The sequence below is a fragment of the Pristiophorus japonicus genome, chromosome 22, assembly GCF_044704955.1.
Source record: "Pristiophorus japonicus isolate sPriJap1 chromosome 22, sPriJap1.hap1, whole genome shotgun sequence".
NCBI lineage: Eukaryota > Metazoa > Chordata > Chondrichthyes > Pristiophoridae > Pristiophorus > Pristiophorus japonicus.
In genome coordinates, this window is record NC_091998.1 from 28,559,919 (window position 1) to 28,584,363 (window position 24,445).

Consider the following 24,445-nt stretch of genomic DNA (forward strand, 5'->3'; position numbering starts at 1 on the left):
GTGTGCCGACCTCTCACTTCCCAGCACCGGCCCCTTTGTGCCCCACGGGACACAAGGTGGCATGGGCCCATGTCTGTGCCCATTTTGCAGGACACTGACATCCGTCCGGGGCAGCCCTTAAAGAGAAGGCCGTGTGCGCCTGGGGCCGCCATTTGTTATTGTCGGCAGGTTTCATTCCGTGAAGGACATCATGGAATGAACCAGTTGGGGTTTTTTTACAACAATCCAACAACTTTAGCTTACTTATTTTAGCCGCCTTTTATTTCCAGATTTTGTAAAATTGAATTCAAATTCTCAAACTGCCATGGTGGGATTTGAATACATGTTTTTTGGATGATTAGTCCAGATCGCTAGATTACTATAACCGCAACAATACCAACTCCAGATCAAGGGTACTTTTAGACAAGAGCTGGAGCAGCTGTGTGAACCAGTTGCACATTGCACCAATGTTACACTCATGGTGGAAATGCTACCACTTAATAGTGAAGTGGGACATTTGCATCAGAGGAAGGATCCTAAACCCAAGGCCTGAATATATACCCACTGTCCCACCACTGGTAACACTCAATACTGTCATCTGTAAACTATCCCCAGACTCCACAAAAAGCCAAGGAGGGCATCTAGTTGTAATAAACTGCTTCAAGGACCATTAGCCACACTTGACTCCATGCTACCCAACTACATCACAACACCAGGATTGTTCCAGGGAGCGGCAACTTGGAATCTGCTTGTAACTCATTCCTGCACCAGATGTGCGTCTGTAACTGTGTAAACACAGCAGGAGGATACTTGTACAGAGCACCAACCCGCGCTCCGATGCAGCTGTGTTCCCCGCTCCTGGATCTGGCCAGGAGGAGGTTCGGTTTCCGTCGCTCTGTCTAATATTCCAGAATGCAACAGTCGCCATCTCGTGCTTGGAAACCGACACTTTGCACCCGGCACCGGTCCAATCCCTCTGGGTGGTTTCCAGAGTTACCGAACCCCGGCGGGTAAATGGATTTAAGGTTACAGATCAGTCATGATGGAATTGAATGGCGGAACGGGCTTGAGGGGCTGAATGGCCTGCTCCTGTTCCTATACGGTGGGCAGTAGGTCGATTCAGCATGTGTGGTTGGGCACTTGCGAATTCTCCAGCGTTCTCCGAAATCTCACAGAGGCGTCATCGCTGGTGTAATGTACGCACCGGTGAGTAGGCTCACAGGTTTGTAGAGCTGTTGATTGCGGCTTTCCGCAAGAGGTGGGCATAGGAGGGTCTAGAGTGCATCATCACCCCCGGCAACCAAATTTTAATTTGACCATTTAAGGTTGACAAAAGTTTTATTTGTTAATTTGTCGTTTCTAGTGCCCTTTTAATAAGGGGGTGCTCGGCTTTATAGTTTAATTAAAATAGTTGTAGAGCTGTTGAGTTGAGAGTGGCTTAGCCAGTCATGTGATGTTCACAAGACTCAATAAAACCCCAGCCCGTTGGGTTCGGGGGATCCACGATGAGGCAGGTGATTGTGAGCCTGGTGGATGAACTGGTAATGTGTAGTGTGATTGTTAAACCTTTGTTAATAAACCAACTAGTTCTTAATAGCAATGTGTTGCTATGAATTCTTAAGCAAAGAAGCCATGAAGCAAATACATTACAGCTGGTGACCAGGCAAAGATGCCAGCACTGAGGAACCGTGTGGCGTGAGTGGTGCTGCTGCTTGATGGGCAATCACAGGCACCAGTCAGACAAATCTAACTGGAGGCAAACTAGTCAGCAACGGGCTGGGAGTTGGAAACTGGGCACCAGGCTGCTGAGCGAGGAACAACCTATGAAATAAGTAAAAACCTATGTCCGCCTAACATCATAAACTCAGCCAGCATGTGGCAAGCTACCCACCGTGCCCTTGGTTGCAGTTTTAGTACCTACCCTTGAAGGAGTCCACCTGCAGAGGCTCTGCCCCTCCTGCCATCCATCTGGGCTGTTGCCCTCATCATTTCCTCAATAGTCTCTTTAGAGTACAGACCCATGGGGCTGTTGTACTGCTCACGCTGGCTGGCACCAGGAGTCCCACATTTAACACGAGTTACATCAGAAACCCTTGCTGCTGCCCGAGAGGGGGTGACCCCTCTCTGAGGTGAAAGGCCGGAGGTCAGAGACGTAGCTGGAGAGAGCATCGAAGCGGCCATGGAAGATGTCTGCCTGAAAGATCCTGCCAATTCCGACTGACAGGACAAGGTGCTATCCCTTGTGCTGAGGTAACTGTAGGACATCCCATTAGCTGTGAGCGCACGGTCAGAGGCCCGAACGCTTTTACTGAGCTGGTACGCAGGGGTTGACATCAGGTTTCCGCTCAGATAGCTGGAGCCGATTCTCAAAGCTGGCTCCTGCAGCAACACACACCCCAGCATGGGACAAAAGGCAAAAAAAACACAATCACAGATCACATGCAAGCACACAGCACACCATCGATCGAAGCAAAAACAATGTTAGTCAGCTCATATTACCCAGTATTCATTGATGACACCAGTCACTTAACGAGAGAATGTCTGTGGCACAAGGCTGAGGACCACATCACCCCGAGCAGTCGGGCCGACACTTTAGTCTTCGAGTAAAGCTGGCTGGCAATGCCTCAAAATGCAAAGTTCTGATATTGAAGCTATCAGTACAGTTTCTCCCCATGTGCTCTTTGTAACAGGGAGCTTATTCGTTAATAATGTTTCCAGTGAACTTGCATCATCTACAAGTAAACATTTAAACCCATGGAGTGATCTCACCACCATCCCTGGTTTAAACCCTGCCCTACCTTGCCCAGACCCACCTTGCCCAAACCCACCTTGCCCAGACCCACCTTGCCCAGACCCACCTTGCCCAGACCCACCTTGCCCAGACCCACCTTGCCCAAACCCACCTTGCCCAGACCCACCTTGCCCAGACCCACCTTGCCCAGACCCACCTTGCCCAGCCCAGCCCTACTCTACTCCATGACTTTGGATTTGGTAAAAGGTAGTAAACCAACAGGTGTAAACTACATCCTTATAGACTAGTGAGATAGTGAAGTTTTGGGAAGCAGACCATAAGTCCATCGAGCCTGCTCTTCCAAACCACCCTCAGTTTCCTTACTGTGATTCTGAACTAACAGGCTTACATCTCCTTTCCCAATAGAAACAACTCTGTTCCATTACCCTGCTGATTACTGAACCCACAATTCTAGCTCCCTCTTACTGAGAAACATTGCCCAAATTTCCTATTTTCCTTTGACACCATAGCTTAAACTCGAAACCTCTGACCAATAGAACCTTTCTGGATCAAAATTCTCCATCGCCTTGTAAATCCTAGACACACATCAAATCCCACTTCATTCTCCTCTTCATTGAGTCGAGTCCCAGGGTGGACAACCTTCCCATGTAACGCAGCCCCCAAAGCTCAGGAACCAGCCGCAGAGCCCTCCCCTGAACTCCCTCCAATAATTCTACATTTACAACATAAGAAATAGGAGCAGGAGTAGGTCATATGGCTCCTCGAGCCTGCTCCGCCATTCAATAAGATCATGGCTGATCTAATCATGGACTCAGCTCCACTTCTCCGCCCGCTCCCCACAATCTTTGACTCCCTTATCGCTCAAAAATCTGTCTATCTCCGCCTTAAATATATTCAATGACCCAGCCTCCGTAGCTCTCTGGGGCAGAGAATTCCACAGATTTACAACCCTCCGAGAGAAGAATTTCCTCCTCATCTCAGTTTTAAATGGGCGGACCCTTATTCTGAGACTATGTCCCCTAGTTTTAGTTTCTCCTATGAATGGAAATATCCTCTCTACATCCACCTTGTTGAGCCCCCTCATTATCTTTCCTACAATATAACCAGAACTGCACTCCATACTTTATACGAGGTCCTTTCAAGTCCAGGTACAGCTTCAGCATCACCTCCTTAGACTGAATAGGAATGCCCTTAGCTGTAAACCCCAAAATTTAATTTGCTTTCTTCAATAATTCTTAACAGTAAACAGACGGTTTTCATGACCTCATCATGAGGACCCCCAGATCTCTTTCCTGCTGCTACCTCAAAGACTCTCCATATAACATGCACGCTACAAGCTTGCTTCTTCCATGTACACTGCTGACCTTACACCTTGTGTTGAATCCCACCTGCGGCCTCTCCACCCATTCCATGACTATTCCATTATGTGCTACAATTTCTGGGAAGTTGCTCCCAACCCTAGAGTAGGTATCCTTGAAATTGAGGCATGCTTATTCTCATACCCAGAGTGTTTCCCATTCCGTTCAGGGTCACTGCCTGGCCATAGAAATTGGATGCAAAGGAAAACTGAAATGATGTCTTTGAAGGAATGTTACCGAAGGTCTCGTGTGTCTTGTCCAATGAGTGGTATACTGTAGGCACCTGTGAGTATGCTAACAGGTTTGTTAAATTGCTGAGTTGGGAGTGGCTTAATCAGTCACATGATATTCAGAAGACTCAATAAAACCCCAGCCAGTTGGGTTCGGGGGATCCACAGTAATGCAGGTGGTTGTGAGCCTGGTGGATGGACTGGTAATGTACAGTGCGATTGTTAAACCTTTTGCTAACTCGTTCTTAATAGCAATGTGTTGCTATGAATTCTTAAGCAAAGAACCCATGAAGCAAATACATTACAGCGATGGTCTGCTAACTCCCTGTGCCAAGCCGTTCCCTCACCACAGGCAGCCTTGCCAAGGGTGTACCAAGTGGGCAGATGTTGAAACAAAGTGATGGCAGGTTTGGGAATGTTCTGTGAAAGCGGAATCATCTCGGCTGCACAGCTTTGACTAGGGGTGTCAGGAGATGCTGATTTAGGAAATCCTGATGGAAAGTGAGCGAGGTAGATTACATTGTTAGCGTTATCACTGCACGACTGACTAGGAGAGGTTTAGAAACCAGACGGTCTGAGGGAGCTGGACTAGGATGCACAGTAGAGACTGAATCATCCGTGAGCTTATCATCCTCCTCCCAGTCACATGCTGATCATCATCGACCTCCCTCGCGCTCAGTTACTGATGCAAAGGAGCTGCAGTGTCTGGCTCAGAATAAAAACTCCCAATTGTGGACACTCTGCATCAAGTGTGTGTGTGTGCACAGTAATGAGCTGTATGCAGGGGTCTTGTTAAATTTGAGAGGATTAAGGGATTAGTGCAACAGTCTGGCTAAAGAGTCAAACTGGATTTCCACCAGCTGCCTGTAACCATCAGGCTTCAAATCACAACTGATTAGGCAGAAAAACATTTTAACAAGTAATGTTACAATTTTAAGGGGGCCTGTCGATAAGGTTTGTGTTTTATTAACCGTTTCCCAGCACTGGCCGCACACTGGATTCGAAAAGTGGGCGTGTCACCTCTGGAGCAGGAAGATGGTGGCGTCGGTGAAAATGCCCAGCCTCGTGTTGCTGTGCCAGTCCCGGGCCAACAGACCGTGTCAAGGGAAAACACTGTCAACAACGGGGGGGGAAAGATGATTTTACTAAGCACGAGAGTCAGCGCAATGGAACTATATGGTCACTGGTGTGAGGCGGAATTGTGCAGCGTGACTCCTTTCCCTTTACCGGCAAAGCCGTGTCCCTTTAATTGGGGAAATAGTGTAAAATATAAAGCATCGGCCACTCCTTCTAAACAAACTAAAGAGCTGTAGCAGCTCACCAATGTGCAGTAACAAAGGGTCAAAACCCTTCCCCAAATCCCTGGAAGAGGGTGACATTTCTCCGAAAGGCCCAGCGAAGGGAAACAAAAATCAGCAAGCTGTCCAATCCCAAGGAAACGTCTTCGAAGATTAGTCTTCGATTCTCTACATCCCCCGTGTGCGTGTGTGTGTGTGTGCACGTGTGTGGGGCTGGGAGAGGGGCACCAGCACGAACCAACAAACTGTCTGTCGCGCTCTTTTTAAGTTTGAAAGCATTAAGGGATTACAGCGATGGTTTTGTAAAGGCCCAAGTGAGAGTCAAGTGGGATTTCTACCAGTTGCCCCAAGGTGGTGCTGTGAGCTCATTCCAAACGGCACTGCCAGCGGAGACTGGTGGCATCGACACGGGGTGGCACCGAGCCCTGCTGCAGCTGCAGGTTTCCTCGTTTGCCGTCTCCCTCATTTAAAAAAAAAGTCGGATCCAGTATCACATTCATAACTCAGAGGGAGGGGGAGAGAGGGGGGGAGAGAGGGAGGGAGGGAAGTAACTTAACCATCTCAACCCACGGGGCACGCGGGAAGAAAAGGGAATGAAAGCCCGGAACTGATGGGCGCAGGGCCCCTGTCCACCTCTCCTAACGCCCGACTGCAATATCTTCCAGCCAAGGATGTGTGAGCAGTACAGAGGGTTTAGGGGGCGAGGGGTAAGGGTAACAGAGGGCAGGACAGAGGGTTTAGGGGGCGAGGGGTAAGGGTAACAGAGGGCAGCACAGAGGGTTTAGGGGGCGAGGGGTAAGGGTAACAGAGGGCAGGACAGAGGGTTTAGGGTTTGAGTATAAAAGGCAAGAGAACCTAAAAATAGGGAAGAAAGTAATTTTAAAGTAGGATTAAACAACCAATATGTCAGTTTTTAAAAAGTTAGACAGATTTACACATCAACAAAGCACATTAACGGCAAGATCAGTGTGAATTCAGAAAAAGATTTTGATTAAAACATGCGACTGAAAGCCTTCTCTCTTCAACCTGCATACAGACAGCAACAGCAATTCCATCGCAGCCTCCACAAGCCAAAAGCACAATGGCACAAGGACGCACTTGACTCCGTCTCCCCTATTCCCCCCCTTCGGTTAGATGCAGCCTGGCAGCAGCCATTTTATGGGCATCTCCCCATTATTCTCTTAAAAAGCTGGATCATTCTGGTTAGCAACAGGGGCCTGGAAGTGCAAGTTGCAGAATCTCTCTCCGGGGGTCAGCACCCACGAGGGAGCTTACTAAGAGGCTGTGTTCGGAATGGGTTTGATGAGACAAATGGACTTTACTCGTTCTATGCTTATTTACTGACTGCGATTCCTCCACTGTGATTGGCAGTGAGTAACACCCTCGCTCATTGGCCTCGCTGAGCGGAATTTAAGAATGCCACGTCAAAGAAGTTCATAAAATTTCTGCTGTCGGCCTGTCTAGAAATACCGCTTTTTAAAAGCATCAAGCAGGACAGCAGAGAGAACCCGTCTGTGATTGTCAAGGTCCTGGGGCATGGAACTCTTTCCATTTTAGGCATCTAAGTTTCACCATCGAGCAAACCCAAATCAGGGGCAGGCCTGTTAGAGGCAGAGCAAAGATACCCCCCACTCTGTCCAAACTGTGTCCATTAGCCCTAATCTATAACGATCACCCCTTGCTGAATATTAGGTAATAGTATGTTGCCTGAATCAGATGGTCGGTTAGTGCCAGCTCTGCTGGAAACTGAGCCCAACACCTATCACGTCAGGCTCTTACAGCCAGCAGAAAGAAGACTTCTCGTCTGGGTTTGGATCTGATCTCCAGGGTGAAAGGTCAGCATTTAACCCACTGTGGCACCCAATCCCCTTCTGGACAGTTAGCACAACGTGACTATGTAGAGAAACACACTTTCCCTTCAGAAAGCCTTGATAATGTGATATCATTGTAAAAATATTGGATTCCACCACAGGCTTAGGTAAAAATTGAAAAACTCATATCTCTGGAGTCATCAATCAAGTTCACATGCCAACTATCTCAATCCTCCACGCACACTCTCTCCACTGTCCAATCATCCAGTGAATAATATAATCACAGGACCAGTTTGCAAGTTCAGCATTGATTAGAATGGACCCGCTGTGTCCAACCACTGAGTTGCCTGGTGTTGAGAATAGGTACAGGGCAGTCTGAAATCAGGGTAAAGAGCATTTCACAACCAGAAAACAGCAAATCCAACTTCCAGGGTTTCATGTTGGCCTGACTGGCTGAGTTTTGAGAGATGTGCAGTCTCTACTGGCAGAGCAGATGAAACGGTGCAATGTTGGGACAGTTACTGCAATCCTCTCAATCTGCTCTGAATATCTCCAGCCCCACCTTAGCTCAATGCTCACACTTTCTGAAAGCACCTCCCACTGAGAGTCTCAACTCTCGTGTTCTCCCATTTCTGCTTTTTTGGGGGTTGATTAATATTGAGAAGGATTCAACTCGAGAAACGTGTTCCATTTCCAGCAGAGTCAGTTTGCAGCGTAGTGGAGAAAATCCACCCCAGGCGTCACTTTGCTCCTAGGACCTTTGGCGGGAGGCTGGTGCTGAGGGGGTTTCATTCTTCCCAGTGCTTCCCAGTTATTAGGACTGCATTCACTGAGGAGGTAACACATTACAGTAGCGGAAGGCACAGGTCCCATGCGGTGACTCTCCAGGGGGCAGCTTCTTCTGTTTTACTGGGGAAAAGGTTATTGCAAAGGCAAGGCGGATTGTAATTTTAGTGTTAATAGTAGAATTCCTTCCATCGCTCCAATTCTTAGCCTTCCTATTCTTCGGAGTCAAGGATGACTTGCTTCCACACTAATATGAGTTCACAGGTGACTGATGAGTCCAATGCGGGATCTACAGCCTCTTTCACAGGTGGGGCAGGTGGTGGTTGGAGGAGGGACGGGTGGGTGGGGTGCTTGGGTTGTCGTACGCTCCTTCCGCTGTTTGTGCTTGGCCTCCGCGTGCTGCCGACGAAGAGACTCGAGGTGTTCGGCGCCTTCTCAGATGCTCCTCCTCCACTTTGAGCGGTCTTGGGCCAGGGATTCCCAAGAGTCGGTGGGGATGTTACATTTTTTCTTATACCCTTCTTGTTAGAGGGGGTATTAACTCCCTTGCAGTGTAGGGTTCCACGGGTGTCGATTGCCCTCACCCAAGGAGTCATTATTCGCGCGCGAGCTTTGACGGTAAGTACTGGCAAGCCGACCAACTGTGGAAGGCATCACAGCCGAGCGCCTTAGTCAAGTGATGTCCACACGCAGTCACTTCCGCGGGCATTACTGTGCAGCCATCAGGTGCGAGCGAGCTGATGAATGACCCTTCCCCTAACCCCGGGTGTGGGTACCTGTACCAGTCGCCGCTTCCCTGGGCAGGCTCAGTCGAGTCCGCACAGACCAAGCTCGGGAACTGCGACTCTGAGACAGTGACCCCCGCGGTAATAGAATTTCTGATCGGTTCTGCTGAATCTTAACTACTAAAGGGGGCAGGTTTCGAGATGTTCATTCCCAGTCTCAATTACACGATAATTATGGAAAAATCAATGACCTCGGATGCTTCAGTTAATTAGCTAATTTTTAAAGTTGATTAGGAACCTACTCTAAGGGTGACACATTCCTAACTGTGCTTGGCAAACAGTCCTTTGCTTATGAATAGTTAAAACAACAACATAAATCACATCAAAACACATCTCGTCCGAAAGGCCATCAACCTGAAACGTTAACTCGGTTTCTTGCTCCACAGATGCTGCCTGACCTGCTGAGTGTTTCCAGCATTTTGTGTTTTTATTTCAGATTTCCAGCATCCGCAGTATTTCGCCTTTGTGGTGGTGCTCCTGTAACATCATCATCATCATCACAGGCGGTCCCTCGAAGCGAGGATGACTTGCTTCCACGCCAAAAAAGGATGGGTTCACAGGTGTTTCAATGAAGGACCGAATATTCCAGATACCGAACTACATCTTAAAGGGTGGAAGATGCCTGTGCGTGGATTTTTTTTTAAACATGTAGTGGCCATTGCACACCAGCCACCACATGGGCTTGACAGAGCTAGGTCTTGGTCCAGTGTCAAGGATTAACCAAGGCAACTGGAGACCTGCTCTGCTGCACAGGCCTAGTGCACACACATATCGCAATGTGGCTGGCCCGTGCTGCCCCTGGGCCCTCGCCTCTTCTGGCCCGTAACACGCCTACAGTCAATAGTCGGCCTGTGTAAGGCAAGGTTTAAGTGAAGAAGGCATGTTCCTCCATCATGTTACTCATTTTCTTCCCATCTTCCTTCCCTGAAATCTTCCCTCCAGTTGCTGCACAAACGTATCACTGGGGTTTCCATGACCACCACCTTTCAGGTGTGAATTCTGCATGAGCTGATGTCGCCAACGACTGTTGCATTATGCACAGGAGCTAGCCTCCACAAGACATTTTCTGTTCAATCCTGGTAATGGGCATCATGTGAACAGAGACATGCTCTACACAAGAGGTTCGCGCCCGCAGAGATAAGTCACGCAGAGACAATGATACCGCTTTGGCCACAGGGCTAAGAAAATACGGGAGAGGGAATGAGAAAGTGGGAGGGTATCGACTGCAGAGCCAACATTAGCTGAATAATGTGGCACTGATCTTACCTTTTGATGAGGGATTACGGGCATGGGAGAGTCCATGCGAAGAGCTGCAGTGGGAACTGGACCTGGGCGTCTTGATCTGAAAGAACAAATTCATTTTTTCTTAAAATTTAGTTTTAAAACTATGAACAGTTGCTCCTACTGTAAGCTAGATAGGGTTCGAACCAGCCTCCTGATTAAACGTTCTCTCCCAGACAATTGTCAGAGTTAGATGTGTTGCTCCAATGGTCTCTCTCTTCCTGTGAGGAACTACCTAGGATTGTCTCAGCACCTGCTGATATGCTAAAAATAATGGGCGGTCTCACAATCAGAACAGTACTGCACCTGTAGCAATTGAAACAGAGGCGGACCGAACGTTACGTGACAGGCCACAGGTGAATTCAAGGGATGAGCAATGTGAGGGCTTTGGACATTATCCCACACACTAGTGAGATGGAATTTGTCCCCAAACTGCCCCTCTCCCCAACAAGTGAGCAGGATTTTGGCTCCCCTCGTCGCCCCAATGCACAGCACTTCAACTCTCAATCCCGTCCCTCTTTGACCAAGTTAGCAGCACATTAACTCATGGCCCACAGAGCAGAATTATGGCCAACCCCCCCTCCCACCCCCAGAACTAATCATGTTTGTGGCCCCTGTAATCAGCACCCCCACTGGCAAGATCTCAGGCCTCAACCCTTTATCATCACTGAGCAAAATTTTAACCTCTTTCCCCCTTTCCCCACTGCATTTCCAGTTCCTACTTATAGACTGCCAATCCTTTGTTTCCCCCACCCCTCCTGGCTGCAGCTGGCCTTCACAGGCTACCCCGACCTCTCTCCAATTCCTTTTTAAAAAAAAAATACAGTAAACACCCTCCCCCTCACCCCCAAACTACATTTTACATCCATAGCAACCCCACTCCCCACTCAGTTCCATAACCCTCCACCATTCCACCTGGCTTCACCTAAAAAATTCAAAATGGTCTTGAATAACCAGGGGATCAGCTAGTAGTTAGAAAATCTCACAGTTGAAAGAGACCAAAGGTCCATCAATCCACCTTCCCGCTCAATTAGCAACTTATCCAATAAAGTGTTTGTCTTCAAGATGCTACCTTCTACTTTGAAGATTTAAGCCACTTGCCCCTGATCTACCTTGGCGATCTAATCCCAAAAACTGATCGCGCTCTCAGCAACGTTTCTTCATTTTCTGCCTGAATCAACCTTTTTAGACCCTGCTTTTGTCTCCAATTGTGCTGTCCATAAGGGAATCGAGCCTGGGATGATGGCACTAGAGAAGTTAAGTGGAGGAGTAGTGATGGGAGGGAGGAGTAATCATGAAAGGCATTGAGTTGCTCCACTCGAGCCTCCTCCCATTCAGTTTCATCTAATCCAATCCACATAACATGCTCTCCCTTTCTCCCTCATATACAAATCTAGCTGGCCCTTAAATGCATCCATGTTGTTCGCCTTGACTACTCCTTGTGGTACCGAGTTTCACATTCTAACCACTCTGAGTAAAATAAACAATTGCACACTTCTTGCATGGAAAAACCCCATCACGGAGCCTCTGACTAGCTCAGTAACTCTCTTGGTTTCACACGGACTTGTAAACCGAGTGTATAGTCAACTATAAACCTGCAATGGGAGGTGCCTGGCCACAGAGTTGTCCATCAGAGACGACAAACAATCATTAGCCCTGCTCCTCTCAGACCTGACCCACGTCTTGACCCCAGACGCAACTGTCAAATCAAACCCACTTCTCCACAAAATACATTAATCCCATATGATGTTTCACTTGAATGGGGTGACTTGTTCATTAATCTGAGCTAAATCCTGGGCATGATCGGTTAGATAGGCTCCTTCCAAGTACAATGGCAGAACATAAGAAATAGGAGCAGGAGTAGGCCATCTGGCCCCTCGAGCCTGCCTCGCCATTCAATAAGATCATGGCTGATCTAATCTGGCCTCAACTCCACTTCCCTTTCCCCATAACCCTTGACTCCCTTATCGTTCGGAAATCTGTCTATCTCCATCTTAAATATAGTCAATGACCCAGCAACTAACTCAAATCATATAGAGTAAGGCCTTCCTGAAATATGGACGACTCTGCCTGTGCACCGAGGTGTGGAGATTTGCCAGATTGGAATACATATCTGTGCAAGTTGCAGAAACAGCGAGCAGTAACTGGAGACTCTGTAGCTAGTTTCAGAGATTCACTGTCGCAGCTCCGAGCCACAGTCTAGCCGTCGAGCGTATCTCACATCTGTGGCCGACCCACCACACACAGAGTTTGGGAGTTGCGGTGTGAACAATGAAAGGATGAACCTACAGCTCACTACTCCACTGAACACATTGGTGCTTTTCTATGGCGAAGAGGTACAGGAGACCATCGAGCTGATCGCAGGAAGTAGATAGTGAGAGGGAATCATTAAGAAAGGGTTGGGCAATCATCTCAGGACACTGGAGCATCCTTATGGAGTTCAGCATGAGAAATGGCAATGTACTATCCTGGTCAATCCAACAGATCTCTCACCTATTCTCATCAATCTTATTCAGCAGATTGGCACGAGGAAAAATAAATTACGCTTTAATATTCATTCTTGGAATATGGGGATCACTGGCAAAGCCAGCATTTATGCTGGCAGTGATCCATCTGCAGCAGCAAGGAGTGGCGATTAGGATCTTCATACAACCCCTTCACCACGAGCATGGAGTGGCTTAGCCGGTCATGTGATGTTCATAAGACTTAATAAAACCCCAGCCAGTTGGGTTCGGGGGATCCACAATGAGGTATGCAGCTGTGAGCCTAGTGTGATTGTTAAATCTTTGCTAATAAATCAACTAGTTCTTAATAGCAATGTGTTGCTATGAATTCTTAAGCAAACAACCCATGAAGAAAATACATTACAGTGGTGAACCGCCTTGTTTAATGCTGCAGTCCATGTGGTGATACTTCTTTAAGCAGTTTGGTACAACTGGCCATCTTAGAGGGCAATTAAGAGTCAACGATATTGCTGTGGGTCTGGAGTCTAGGTAAGGATGACAGATTTCTTTCCCGAAAGGACATTAGTGAACCAGGTGGGTTTATTACTACCATCTCTGATACTATTTTTTAAATTCCAGATTTATTTAATTAACTGAATTTCAATTCCCCAGCTATCGTGGTGGGATTTGAACTCATGTCGCCAGATCATCATTGCAGGCCTCTGGATTACGAGTCCAGTTACTTAACCGCTATGTTACTGTTCCCAAGGGGATACGGCGGGAAAGTAGAGTTGATGTAGTAGATCAGCCATGACCTTACTGGCTCGAGGGCCTCAATGGCCGACTCCTGCTCCTATTTCTTATCTTCATTGCACAAGACCGCACCATGCGATAACCAGCTGTCACCAAGATCAAAGCCCCAGATGATGCAACATAGTCACTGCACTTTGAGGCCTGCAGTCAAGGTCTCGGTTCTGGAAAGGGAGGATGGACATCGGCACCACAGGATACACCGTCTCAAGTCCAGTCAACTGGAGATGAAAGATAATTGATGGTGGTGGGTACGGAGGGAGGGTGTGGAAGTAAAAATAGAAATCAGAGCCAACCAAAACCCTCAGCTAAGAACAAAGTTAGATTTGAGAACATTTCTCAGATAGAGTGATGCTCATCCCTTTTCCAAAAATGTTATTTTCCCTCAGAACATTTCAATGTGCCTGGACTTGCCCCAGTTTATTGTAACTGGCAGCATACAATTGTGGTGACCGAGCAAAGCCTCCAGTGCGCAGCGAGTAAACGGGATCAATTAATTCCAATTAAGCCAATGGCTTCAAACAAGCTGCTGCCAGAATTCCACAGGGCTCTAAGTGCAATTAACAACATGCCCTTATAAGAGAAGGAAGAGAGAAAGGAAGGAGCGAGACAGGAGGGAAAGAGCAAGTTAAAGAGAAAGCAAATACAGATCCATAGGGTTCATCTCTCACATTAAGCTTATTTTATCACTGATGCATAGCGGGAACCACGAAAGGTTTTATAGAGGGTTTACTGTTTTGGACAGTGATCTCACACTGTCCTGTCAGCTTAGCTCAGTTAGTAGCAGCCTTGCCTCGGAGTCAGAAGTTGAAAGCTTGAGGGCATGATCTGGGCAGATGGTGCTGTATTATTGCAGGTTCTGCCATTTTGGTCTTTGCTGGTCATCTGCTTTCCACCGGTCCTGAACTGGATGTGTTATGTATAGAATAACTCCACGAGGCTGAGTACTATGAGCTAAACTTAGTGTGACCTTAGTCTTCTTTATTACAACTCCAGAGCCTAAACAACATGGCAGCCAACCTTTTATACTGGCCCTGCACGTGTGTGCAGGTGACCATTAGGACTCCAACAATTGCGCCCTCTGGTGGCAAGTATTACATAGTTACATACATAACATCATGCATCCTCAGTCAGTCATCGACCTGACAAAGCACAAACAGACAGGTCTGTGGAAACTCCTGCCCTGGGAGGGAGGAGGCAGCAAAGCACGTTGGCTGTGCTCATGGAACTGGTCAGTCAGCCATGAAGCTCGGACACCGAGGGAAGGCGTTCCGTCCAATGGGATGCAAAGGAAATCAAAGTGCACCAATCAAACCCAGAGGCAAGGGTTGGCACAGAATGAAATCCAGTTAATACATGTTGCTTTGAGTGGACAGACCCGGGCAGCCGGCAGGATGAAAGCAAACTACACAAGCGGGTGTCTGAGGTGCCAGCGGGCGATGTTGGGCACTGCTGACATGTGGGCACAGGTCAGGTTCCCAGATTAATTACTGTTACTGTGGAAAAATACATTCAAGTAATCCTACAAAAAGGAAATTAAAATATCCATGTCTGATTACCCAAGCTGTTACTTTATCTTGCCTATCTGCCCAGACATTTACATTCAACCAACTCTAAATAAAAATCATTTAAAATATTTTATTCCCTCTCCCCCCGAATACTTGAAGATTCTCTCCTTTCATCTGTTTTTTCCTCCTCTGTGCCAAAGATGGGGCAATATGCTCAGAGGTCTTTAGTCTTAGCATGTCAAACTGGCCACCCACAGCGGATGACACTAAGTTGGGTGGCAGTGTGAGCTGCGAGGAGGATGCTATGAGGCTGCAGAGTGATTTGGACAGGTTAGGTGAGTGGGCAAATGCATGGCAGATGAAGTATAATGTGGATAAATGTGAGATTATCCACTTTGGTGGTAAAAACAGAGAGACAGACTATTATCTGAATGGTGACAGATTAGGAAAAGGGGAGGTGCAACGAGACCTGGGTGTCATAGTACATCAGTCATTGAAGGTTGGCATGCAGGTACAGCAGGCGGTTAAGAAAGAAAATGGCATGTTGGCCTTCTAGCGAGGGGATTTGAGTACAGGGGCAGGGAGGTGTTGCTACATTTGTACAGGGCCTTGGTGAGGCCACACCTGGAGTATTGTGTAGAGTTTTGGTCTCCTAACTTGAGGAAGGACATTCTTGCTATTGAGGGAGTGCAGCGAAGGTTCACCAGACTGATTCCCGGGATGGCGGGACTGACCTATCAAGAAAGACTGGATCAACTGGGCTTGTATTCACTGGAGTTCAGAAGAATGAGAGGGGATCTCATAGAAACGTTTAAAATTCTGATGGGTTCAGACAGGTTAGATGCAGGAAGAATGTTCCCAATGTTGGGGAAGTCCAGAACCAGGGGTAAGCCATTTAGGACCAAGATGAGGAGAAACTTCTTCACCCAGAGAGTGGTGAACCTGTGGAATTCTCTACCACAGAAAGTTGTTGAGGGCACTTCACTAAATATATTCAAGAAGGAGTTACTACTAGGGGGATCAAGGGGTATGGCGAGAAAGCAGGAATGGGGTACTGAAGTTGCATGTTCAGCCATGATCTTATTGAATGGCGGTGCAGGCTCGAAGGGCTGAATGGCCTACTCCTGCACCTATTTTCTATGTTTCTATGTTTCACCCCAAAAATGCACACGAGGGGTTCAAGGCAAAGCTCCCATCCTGGGGGATAACATCTGCTCCTCTCTGCACTGAGAGCCAAACTAAGTCAGCACCCCAAGGAATTGGGGGAGGGAGCAGGCTCGGTCTCACCGTGCACAGATCATTCGGGCTCCAGTGCACAACATCATTGGGTCACTGATGATGTCGTGCATGGAAAAACTAGTGCTGGAGCGTGAAAGTGACAAAGGGTTACCAACCTGAAACGTTAACTCTGTTCCCCCCTCCACAGAGGCTACCTGACCTGCTGAGTATTTCCAGCCTTTTCTGCTTTTATTTCAGATTCCCAGCATTCGCAGTATTTTGCCGAAATACTTTTGGAGTGTAGTCACTGTTGTAATGTAGGAAACGCAGCAACCAATTTGTGCACAGCAAGCTCCCACAAACAGCAATGTGATAATGATCAGATAATCGGTTTTCGGCTTTAGTTGAGGGATAAATATTGGTCGGGACACTGGTCAGAACTCCCCTGCTCTTCTTCAGCTACTGCACATCTGAGAGGGCAGACGGGGCTTCAGTTTAATGTCTCATACGAAAGACGCCTCCGATAGTGCAGTGCTCCCTCAGTACTGCACTGGGGTGTTATGTGCTCAAGTCTCTGGAGTGGGACTTGAACCCACAACCAACGTTCTACTCAGCTGTGCAGTCACACAGTGGCTTGAAGGTCCCGCGCAGGCTACTCGCTGGCTTTATTTTGGAAATAATCGCGCATGCACGGCAAATTGAATAGGCTGCGCAGCCAGTTACAGGGCCCATGAACCAAAAAAACAAATTACAGGCAATATTGCCCACAGTCTTCTAAATTCAGAGGCGAGAGTGCTGCCTTTGAGCCACAGCAGTTCTACTCCTGAGAATAGGCCTAATACTATCAGCGGAAAAGTTCTAAAGATTCTTATTCTTTTTAAAAATTATTTTCAAAAAAAGGCCACAGAATATGGAAAGAATTGTGACCTTTTTAAGAAAAAACCTTTGGGGAGAAAACTTGGCCCCAGTGGCCACATCACCCACCAAAGTGATGCTTCAAATCTGATTCAAAGCATAGAGTATATTTCACAAAAATTTGACAACTGTTTTTCAGGGAGCTGGTTCCTCTTTAATGGTGTCTCCTGCATCCCACGGCAGCACCATCAGTTACCGAGGGTGCAGGCTGTAGCCCAGCTCATAGAAACATAGAAAATAGGTGCAGGAGTAGGCCTTTCGGCCCTTTGAGCCTGCACTGCCATTCAATAAGATCATGGCTGATCATTCCCTCAGATCCCCTTAGCCGTAAGGGCCATATCTAACTCCCTCTTGAATATATCCAATGAACTGGCATCAACAACTCTCTGCGGCAGGGAATTCCACAGGTTTACAACTCTGAGTGAAGAAATTTCTCCTCATCTCAGTCCTAAATGGCCTACACCTTATCCTAAGACTATGTCCCCTGGTTCTGGACTTCCCCAACATCAGGAACATTTTTCCCGCATTTAACCTGTCCAGTCCCATGAGAATCTTATATGTTTCTTTGAGATCCCCTCTCATCCTTCTAAACGCCAGTGAATAAAGGCCCAGTTGATCCAGTCTTTCCTCATATCACAGTTCATCTCTGGTGAACCTTCGCTGCACTCCCTCAATAGCAAGAAAGTCCTTCCTCAGATTAGGAGATCAAAACTGAACACAATATTCCAGGTGAGGCCTCACTAAGGACCTGTACAACTGCAGTAAGACCTCCCTGCTCCTCTACTCAAATCCCCTAGCTATGAAGCCCAACATACCATTTGCCTTCTTCACCGCCTGCTGTACCTGTATGCCAACCTTCAATGACTGATGAACCATGACACCCAGGTCTTGTTGCACCTCCCCTTTTCCTAATTTGCCATTCAGATAATATTCTGCCTTTGTGTTTTTGCCCCCAAAATGGATAACCTCACATTTATCCACATTATACTGCATCTGCCATGCATTTGCTCACTCACCTAACCTGTCCAAGTCACCCTACAACCTCTTAGCATCCTCCTCACAGCTCACACCACCACCCATCTTAGTGTCATCTGCAAACTTGGAGATATTACACTGGGCAGCTCCGTCGGCAGGACAGGACCAGGAGGAGGCCATTCAGCCCATCAAACCTGTTTTGCCATTTAATTCGAATTTGGCTGATCTGTATCTTAACTCTATCTACCCATCTTGCTTCCATAACCCTCACTACCCTTGCCTAACAAAAATCTATCTATCTCAGTTTTGAAATTTTCAACTGGCCCAGCCTCAGCTTTGTAAGGGAGAGAGTTTTCCAGATTTCCACTACCTTTTGTGTGAAGAAGTGCTTCCTGTCACCACCCCTGAATGGCCTGGCTCTAATTTTAAGGAAACGTCCTTGCTCTGGACTCCCCCCACCAGAGGGAATAGTTTCTCTCGATCTACCCGATCGACTCCTTTAGATCACGTCTTAAACACCTCAATTAGATCACGTCTTAATCTTCTATACTTAAGGGAATACAAGCTTAGTCTACGCAACCTACAACTCTGGGTATGAATACGTCTCCAGGCGCTTCACAGGAGTGTTATGTGCCACATAAGGAGATATTAGGGCAGATGCTTGGTCAAACAGGTAGGTTTTTAAGGAATGTCTTAAAGGAGGAGAGAGAGATAAAGAGGGAGAGAGGTTTACGGAGGGAATTCCAGAGTTGAGGGCCCAGGCAGCTTAAGGCACAGATGCCAATGGTGGAGCGATGAAAATTGGGGATGCACAAGAGGCCAGGATTGGAGGATTGCAGAGTTGTACGGCTGGAGGAGGTTACAGAGATAGGGAAGGGAGAGGCCATGGAGGGATTTGAATACAAGGATGAGAATTTTAAAATCGAGGCGTGGTCTGACCGGGACGCAGTCTCGGTCAGCAAGCACGGGGATGATGGGTGAACGGGGCTACACGTGTTTCTTTCAGGGCAGCTGAGACATAGTGTGCCAAATGGCCTTTCTTGTATGCAGATTACGATCTGATGGACTCCTTTTGAGTTTGCCCAATGTGCCTTCTCTTACCCGACTGAAAGAAGTTTCCTGAACTTTCCATTTCTAAGCTCTCTCAAACAGAATTTAAGAAAAGAAAAGACACATGTCTTACCCCTTTCAGTTTCTTTCTCCTCTCTTTAGATTCTCCCCTGTATTTTGCGCCAATCAATGGCTCTTTTCTGCTCTCAGGATAAACCACTTTTAAGATATTCATGAACAAGGTGAGCGAGAGGGACCCATAATGAATGCAGTGTCCTATTTTCTATGCCAATATTTGGGGGAAACAGGCTTGTCTCTGCCTTCCCCTACTCTGGCTGACAGAGTACAATCAATTATAAATGTTTCCTTTACTTTACTAAGTGCTTCATATCGGTTTGAATATGTAATTTGGAGACATCCCCTTAGCAAATCAATGTCTGACCAGGTTAGAATTACCAGCATGAGGCACACTGCTTTGGTCAGGGAGCTGCCAAGATGGATTTCAGTTGGCAGAGTCTGAGCAGTTGTCTAAAATGTCGGTCTCAAACCTGAATAAAGATTCTTGGTTTTCAAAGAAACCATTACATCTTTAAAGAAAATAATTGACCCAAGATGTAGACTTTGACTCAGTGGGTAGCACTCTCAGCTGTGAATCAGGAGGTCGTGGGTTCAAGTCCCACTTGAGTACATAATCCAGGCTGTCACTGCAGTAATACTGAGGGAGTGCTGCACTGATGGCTGTAAAAGAGCAGGGTGTCCTGGGGCCAATATTTATACCTCAACCAACATTAATAAAACAGATTACCTGGCCATTATCTCAGTGCTGATGTGGGAGCTTGCTGCGTGTAAATTGGCTGCCGCGTTTCCTGCATTACAACAGTGACTACACTCCAAAAGTATTTCATTGGATGCGAGATGCTTTGAGACATCCTGGAGGATATGAAAGGCACATATAGAAAAGCAAGTCCTTTCTTTCTAACTTCAGTTGGTGTCAGATCTGTAGCCAAAATGATCAGTGTGGCTATTGTTTCACATGGGGACAAAAAATTCAGGAAGGGATTATTATTGAAATGGAAAGAAAATAATATGAATGGAAAACAAATGATCTGGAGATCCTGATCGACAATTGAAGCTATCGCAACAGTACTTGGCGGCAGTGTGTTAAGAAAATCAGATGTTGGGATGTATTAAATGGTCAATATTCATCAATCATCATCATCATAGGCAGTCCCTCGGAATCGAGGAAGACTTGCTTCCACTCCTGAAGTGAGTTCTTTGGTGGCTGAACAGTCCAATACGAGAGCCACAGACCCTGTCACAGGTGGGGCAGATATTTGTTGAGGGAAGGGGTCAGTGAGACTGGTTTTCCACACGCTCCTTCCGCTGCCTGCGCTTGACCTCTTCACGCTCTCGGCGGTGAGATTCGAAGAGCTCAACGCTCTCCCGGAAGCACTTTCTCCACCGAGGGCAGTCTTCGGCCAGGGACTCCCAGGTGTCAGTGGTGATGTCGCACTTTATCAGGGAGGCTTTAAGGGTGTCCTTGTAACGTTTCCATTGCCCACCTTTGGCTCGTTTGCCGTGAAGGAGCTCCGCGTAGAGCATTTGCTTAGAAGTCTTGTGTCTGGCATGTGAACTATGTGGCCTGCCCAGCGGAGCTGATCGAGTGTGGTCAGTGCTTCAATGCTGGGGATGTTGGCCTGGACGAGGACACTGATGTTGGTGCGCTTGTCCTCCCAGGGGATTTGCAGGATCTTGCGAAACATCGTTGGTGATATATCTCCAGCGACTTGAGGTGTCTACTGTACATGGTCCATGTCTCTAATCTATACAGGAGGGAGGGTGTTACTACAGCCCTGTGAACCATGAGCTTGGTGGCAGATTTGAAGGCCTGGTCTTCAAAACACTCTTTTCCTCAGGCGGCCGAAGGCTGCACTGGCGTACTGGAGGAGATGTTGAATCTCTGCATCAATGTCTGCATTTGTTGATAAGAGGCTCCCGAGGTATGGGAAATGGTCCACGTTGTCGAGGGCCGCACCGTGAATCTTGATGATTGGGGGACAGTGCTCTGCGGTGAGGTGAGGACAGGCTGGTGGAGGATCTTTGTCTTACGGATCTTTGTCACTATTAAGCCCAAATAGTGAGGTCATCTGTCACTTTATACATCACTGGTGCGACCACACTTAGAATAGCATGTACAGTTCTGGCTTCCACAGTACAGAGAGGATATTGCAGCTACTGAAAGGATACAGAAGAACAAACACAGTGATTGAGGGGATGGAGGGATTCGATCATGAGGTGCGATTATGCAAATTATGCATATTCTCATGCGAGAAGAGAAGTGTGAGAAGTGATATGATTGCTGTTTTTAGGGACTAAATAATGTAAAACATGACAAGCTGTTTCACCTTGGCCAGAAGAGTAGAACCAGAGGACATGGCCCATGCTTGAAGAGAGGTGAATTCAAAACGATTCTGCTATTTGATTAGTCAACAACACCATTATCGTTGTTATAATTATACCGAGCATTGGTGATGTCATGTATTCAACTATCATTGTAACCCATGTATAAGCTGACCTAAGTTGTACACCTTGAGAACATTGGCCACAAGGGGGTGAACTTGTGGGAGACACTCCTAATCTGGACTTTCAGATATAAAAGGGGAAGCTCCACCCACTTTCATCACTTGAGGTCTTGGTAATAAAGGTAACTGGTCACAGAGTGACCTTCTCTCAAGTATGGGCCTCGTGTGCATTTATACTGTATAGTAAGGACATATCATTGGCGATGAGAAACTGGGATTTAAACCAAGCGAGCATGGCCACTAGCAGCACAGAAGAGAGGTACTGTGTTGGTGATGATTGGGACGACTTTATTGAGAGACTACAGCATAATTTTGTCACTAAGGAATGGTTGGACAGGATTCGGCCGACAAACACAGGGCTCATCTCCTGACGGTTTGTGGATCCAGAACGTACTCCCTGATGAAGGACCTTCTAGCGCCAGAGAAGCCGGCGGACAAGATGTCCGAAGAGCTCAGTAAGTTGATCAGGGAACACCTTAAACCAGCGAGCAGCATGCACATGGCAAGACACTGGTTTTACACGCACCGGTGGCAAGAAGGGCAAAGCGTTCCTGACTTCGTGGCAGATCTCTGGCGACTGGCGAGCCTATGTAAGTTCACAGATGCATGCAGAGCAGAGATGCTGCGAGACTTTTTTTATTGAGGGCATCGGGCACGCTGGGGTTTTCAGGAAACTGATTGAGACCAAAGACTTGACCTTGGAAGCGGCGGTTCTGATAGCCCAGACATTTATCTCAGGGGAGGAAGAGACCAGAATGATGTATGACAAAAATCTTGGCTCAAATGCGGTAAATGATCAGGGAGTCAACATTGTTAACAGTTCTCTAGGCAGACAAGGGTAATCGGACATGCTCCAGCATGTAGTCGAACCCAAAGGGGGAATTCAAAAGAGACAATGGCTAGCTGAACGGCAATTCATGCCATCGCAATGGACAATGCAGCCAGTAATGGGGCCATTAACACCTGTTAATGGTGCGTTTAAGGACAGTTACAGAGACAGTCAGAGACGATCGACTGTAATGGACCTTTTGTTTCCAACAATGGGGCCTCCAGCTCATGCTGGAGTTGTGGAGGCAAACACCCAGCTAGAGCTTGCAGGTATCAGCAATATACCTGCAGAAACCGCAACGTCAACTGTCACTTGGCACGTACGTGCAGGAAGCCTGCAGCCAGGTTGATGTACGAGGAGGACAGGCCTGATGTAAGCCCTATGAGGCCAAATGAATACTGGGGGAAATCGCTGGAAGCTGAAGTTCAGCGAGTTCATTGGAGCACATATACAGTTCATACACCAGTACGCCACCGATAATGATGAAAGTGCTCCTCAATGGCATCCCAGTATTAATGGAGCTAGACACGGGGGCCAGCCAATCTGATAAGTATCAAACAGTTTGAAAGGTGGGTGTCCAAGGCCAGGAGGCCAAAATTATTGCCGATTGACGCACAGCTATGGATATATACAAAGGAGATCATTCCAGTGCTAGGCAGCGCCACGGTAGTCGTGACCCACAAAGATTCGGAGAACAGATTGCCACTCTGGATTGTCCCGGGGGACGGTCCCGCACTACTGGGGAGGAGTTGGCTTGCTGTCATGAACTGGAAATGGGCGATGTCAATGCAATTTCCTCTGTGGAGCGAGTATCATGCTCACAGATCCTGGACAAATTTGACTCATTATTTCAACCCAGCATCGGCACTTTCATAGGGGCCAAAGTAGTGATTCACTTAAACCCGGACGCCAGGCCAGTACATCACAAGTCCAGAGCGGTGCCGTACGTGATGCGGGAAAAGATAGAGTGCGAATTGGACCGCCTGCTGAGGGAAGGCATCATCTCGCCAGTCGAATTCAGTGACTGGGCGAGCACGATCGTGCCGGTGCTCAAGGCGGATGGGTCGGTCAAGATATGTGGTGATTACAAGGCCACCATCAATCGGGTGTCACTCCAAGACCAGTACCCGCTACCGAGAGCAGAGGACCTCTTTGCGCGCTATCCGGTGGCAAACTTTTTTCAAAATTGGACCTGACCCAGGAGCTGGCGAGTGAGTCGAAGAAGCTGACCACCATCACGACACACAAGGGGTTGTTTGAGTATAACAGATGTCCGTTCGGGATTCGTTCGGCCGCCGCGATCTTTCAGCGAAATATGGAAAGCCTCCTCAAGTCGATTCCAAGGACGGTGGTTTTAAGACGACATTTTCATTATGGGTCGCGATACTGAAGAACACCTCCACAACCTGGAGGCGGTATTAGGCAGACTGGACCGGGTAGGGCTGCGATTGAAGAAGGTGAAATGCGTCTTCTTAGCTCCAGAGGTAGAATTCCTGGGGAGGAGGGAGCAGCAGACGGGATCAAACCCACTGCGTCCAAAACGGAAGCGATCCAGAGAGCACCCAGACCCCGTAACACGATGGAACTGCATTCGTTCCTGGGGCTCCTGAACTATTTTGTTAACTTTCTTCCCAAATTGAGCACGCTGTTGGAGCCGCTACACATGCTCCTACGCAAAGGTCGCGATTGGGTCTGGTGGGACAGCTAGGAAAGGGATTTTGATAGAGCACGCAACTTGTTATGCTCCAACAAACTGTTAACGTTATATGACCCATGTAAGAAACTTGTTCTAACGTGCGATGCGTCGTCCTATGGGGTCGGGTGTGTGTTGCAC

The 24,445-nt window shown here is 47.6% G+C and overlaps 1 protein-coding gene across 1 annotated transcript in view; it reads right to left on the reverse strand.

Moving 5' to 3' along the window:
* Nucleotides 1-24,445, reverse strand: part of ldb3a (LIM domain binding 3a) — a 185,883-nt gene that overhangs the window by 82,472 nt on the left and 78,966 nt on the right. Inside the window, 2 exon segments of the mRNA XM_070865843.1 lie at nt 1,901-2,358; nt 10,266-10,341. Of these exon segments, the coding sequence (XP_070721944.1) occupies nt 1,901-2,358; nt 10,266-10,341 (534 nt within the window).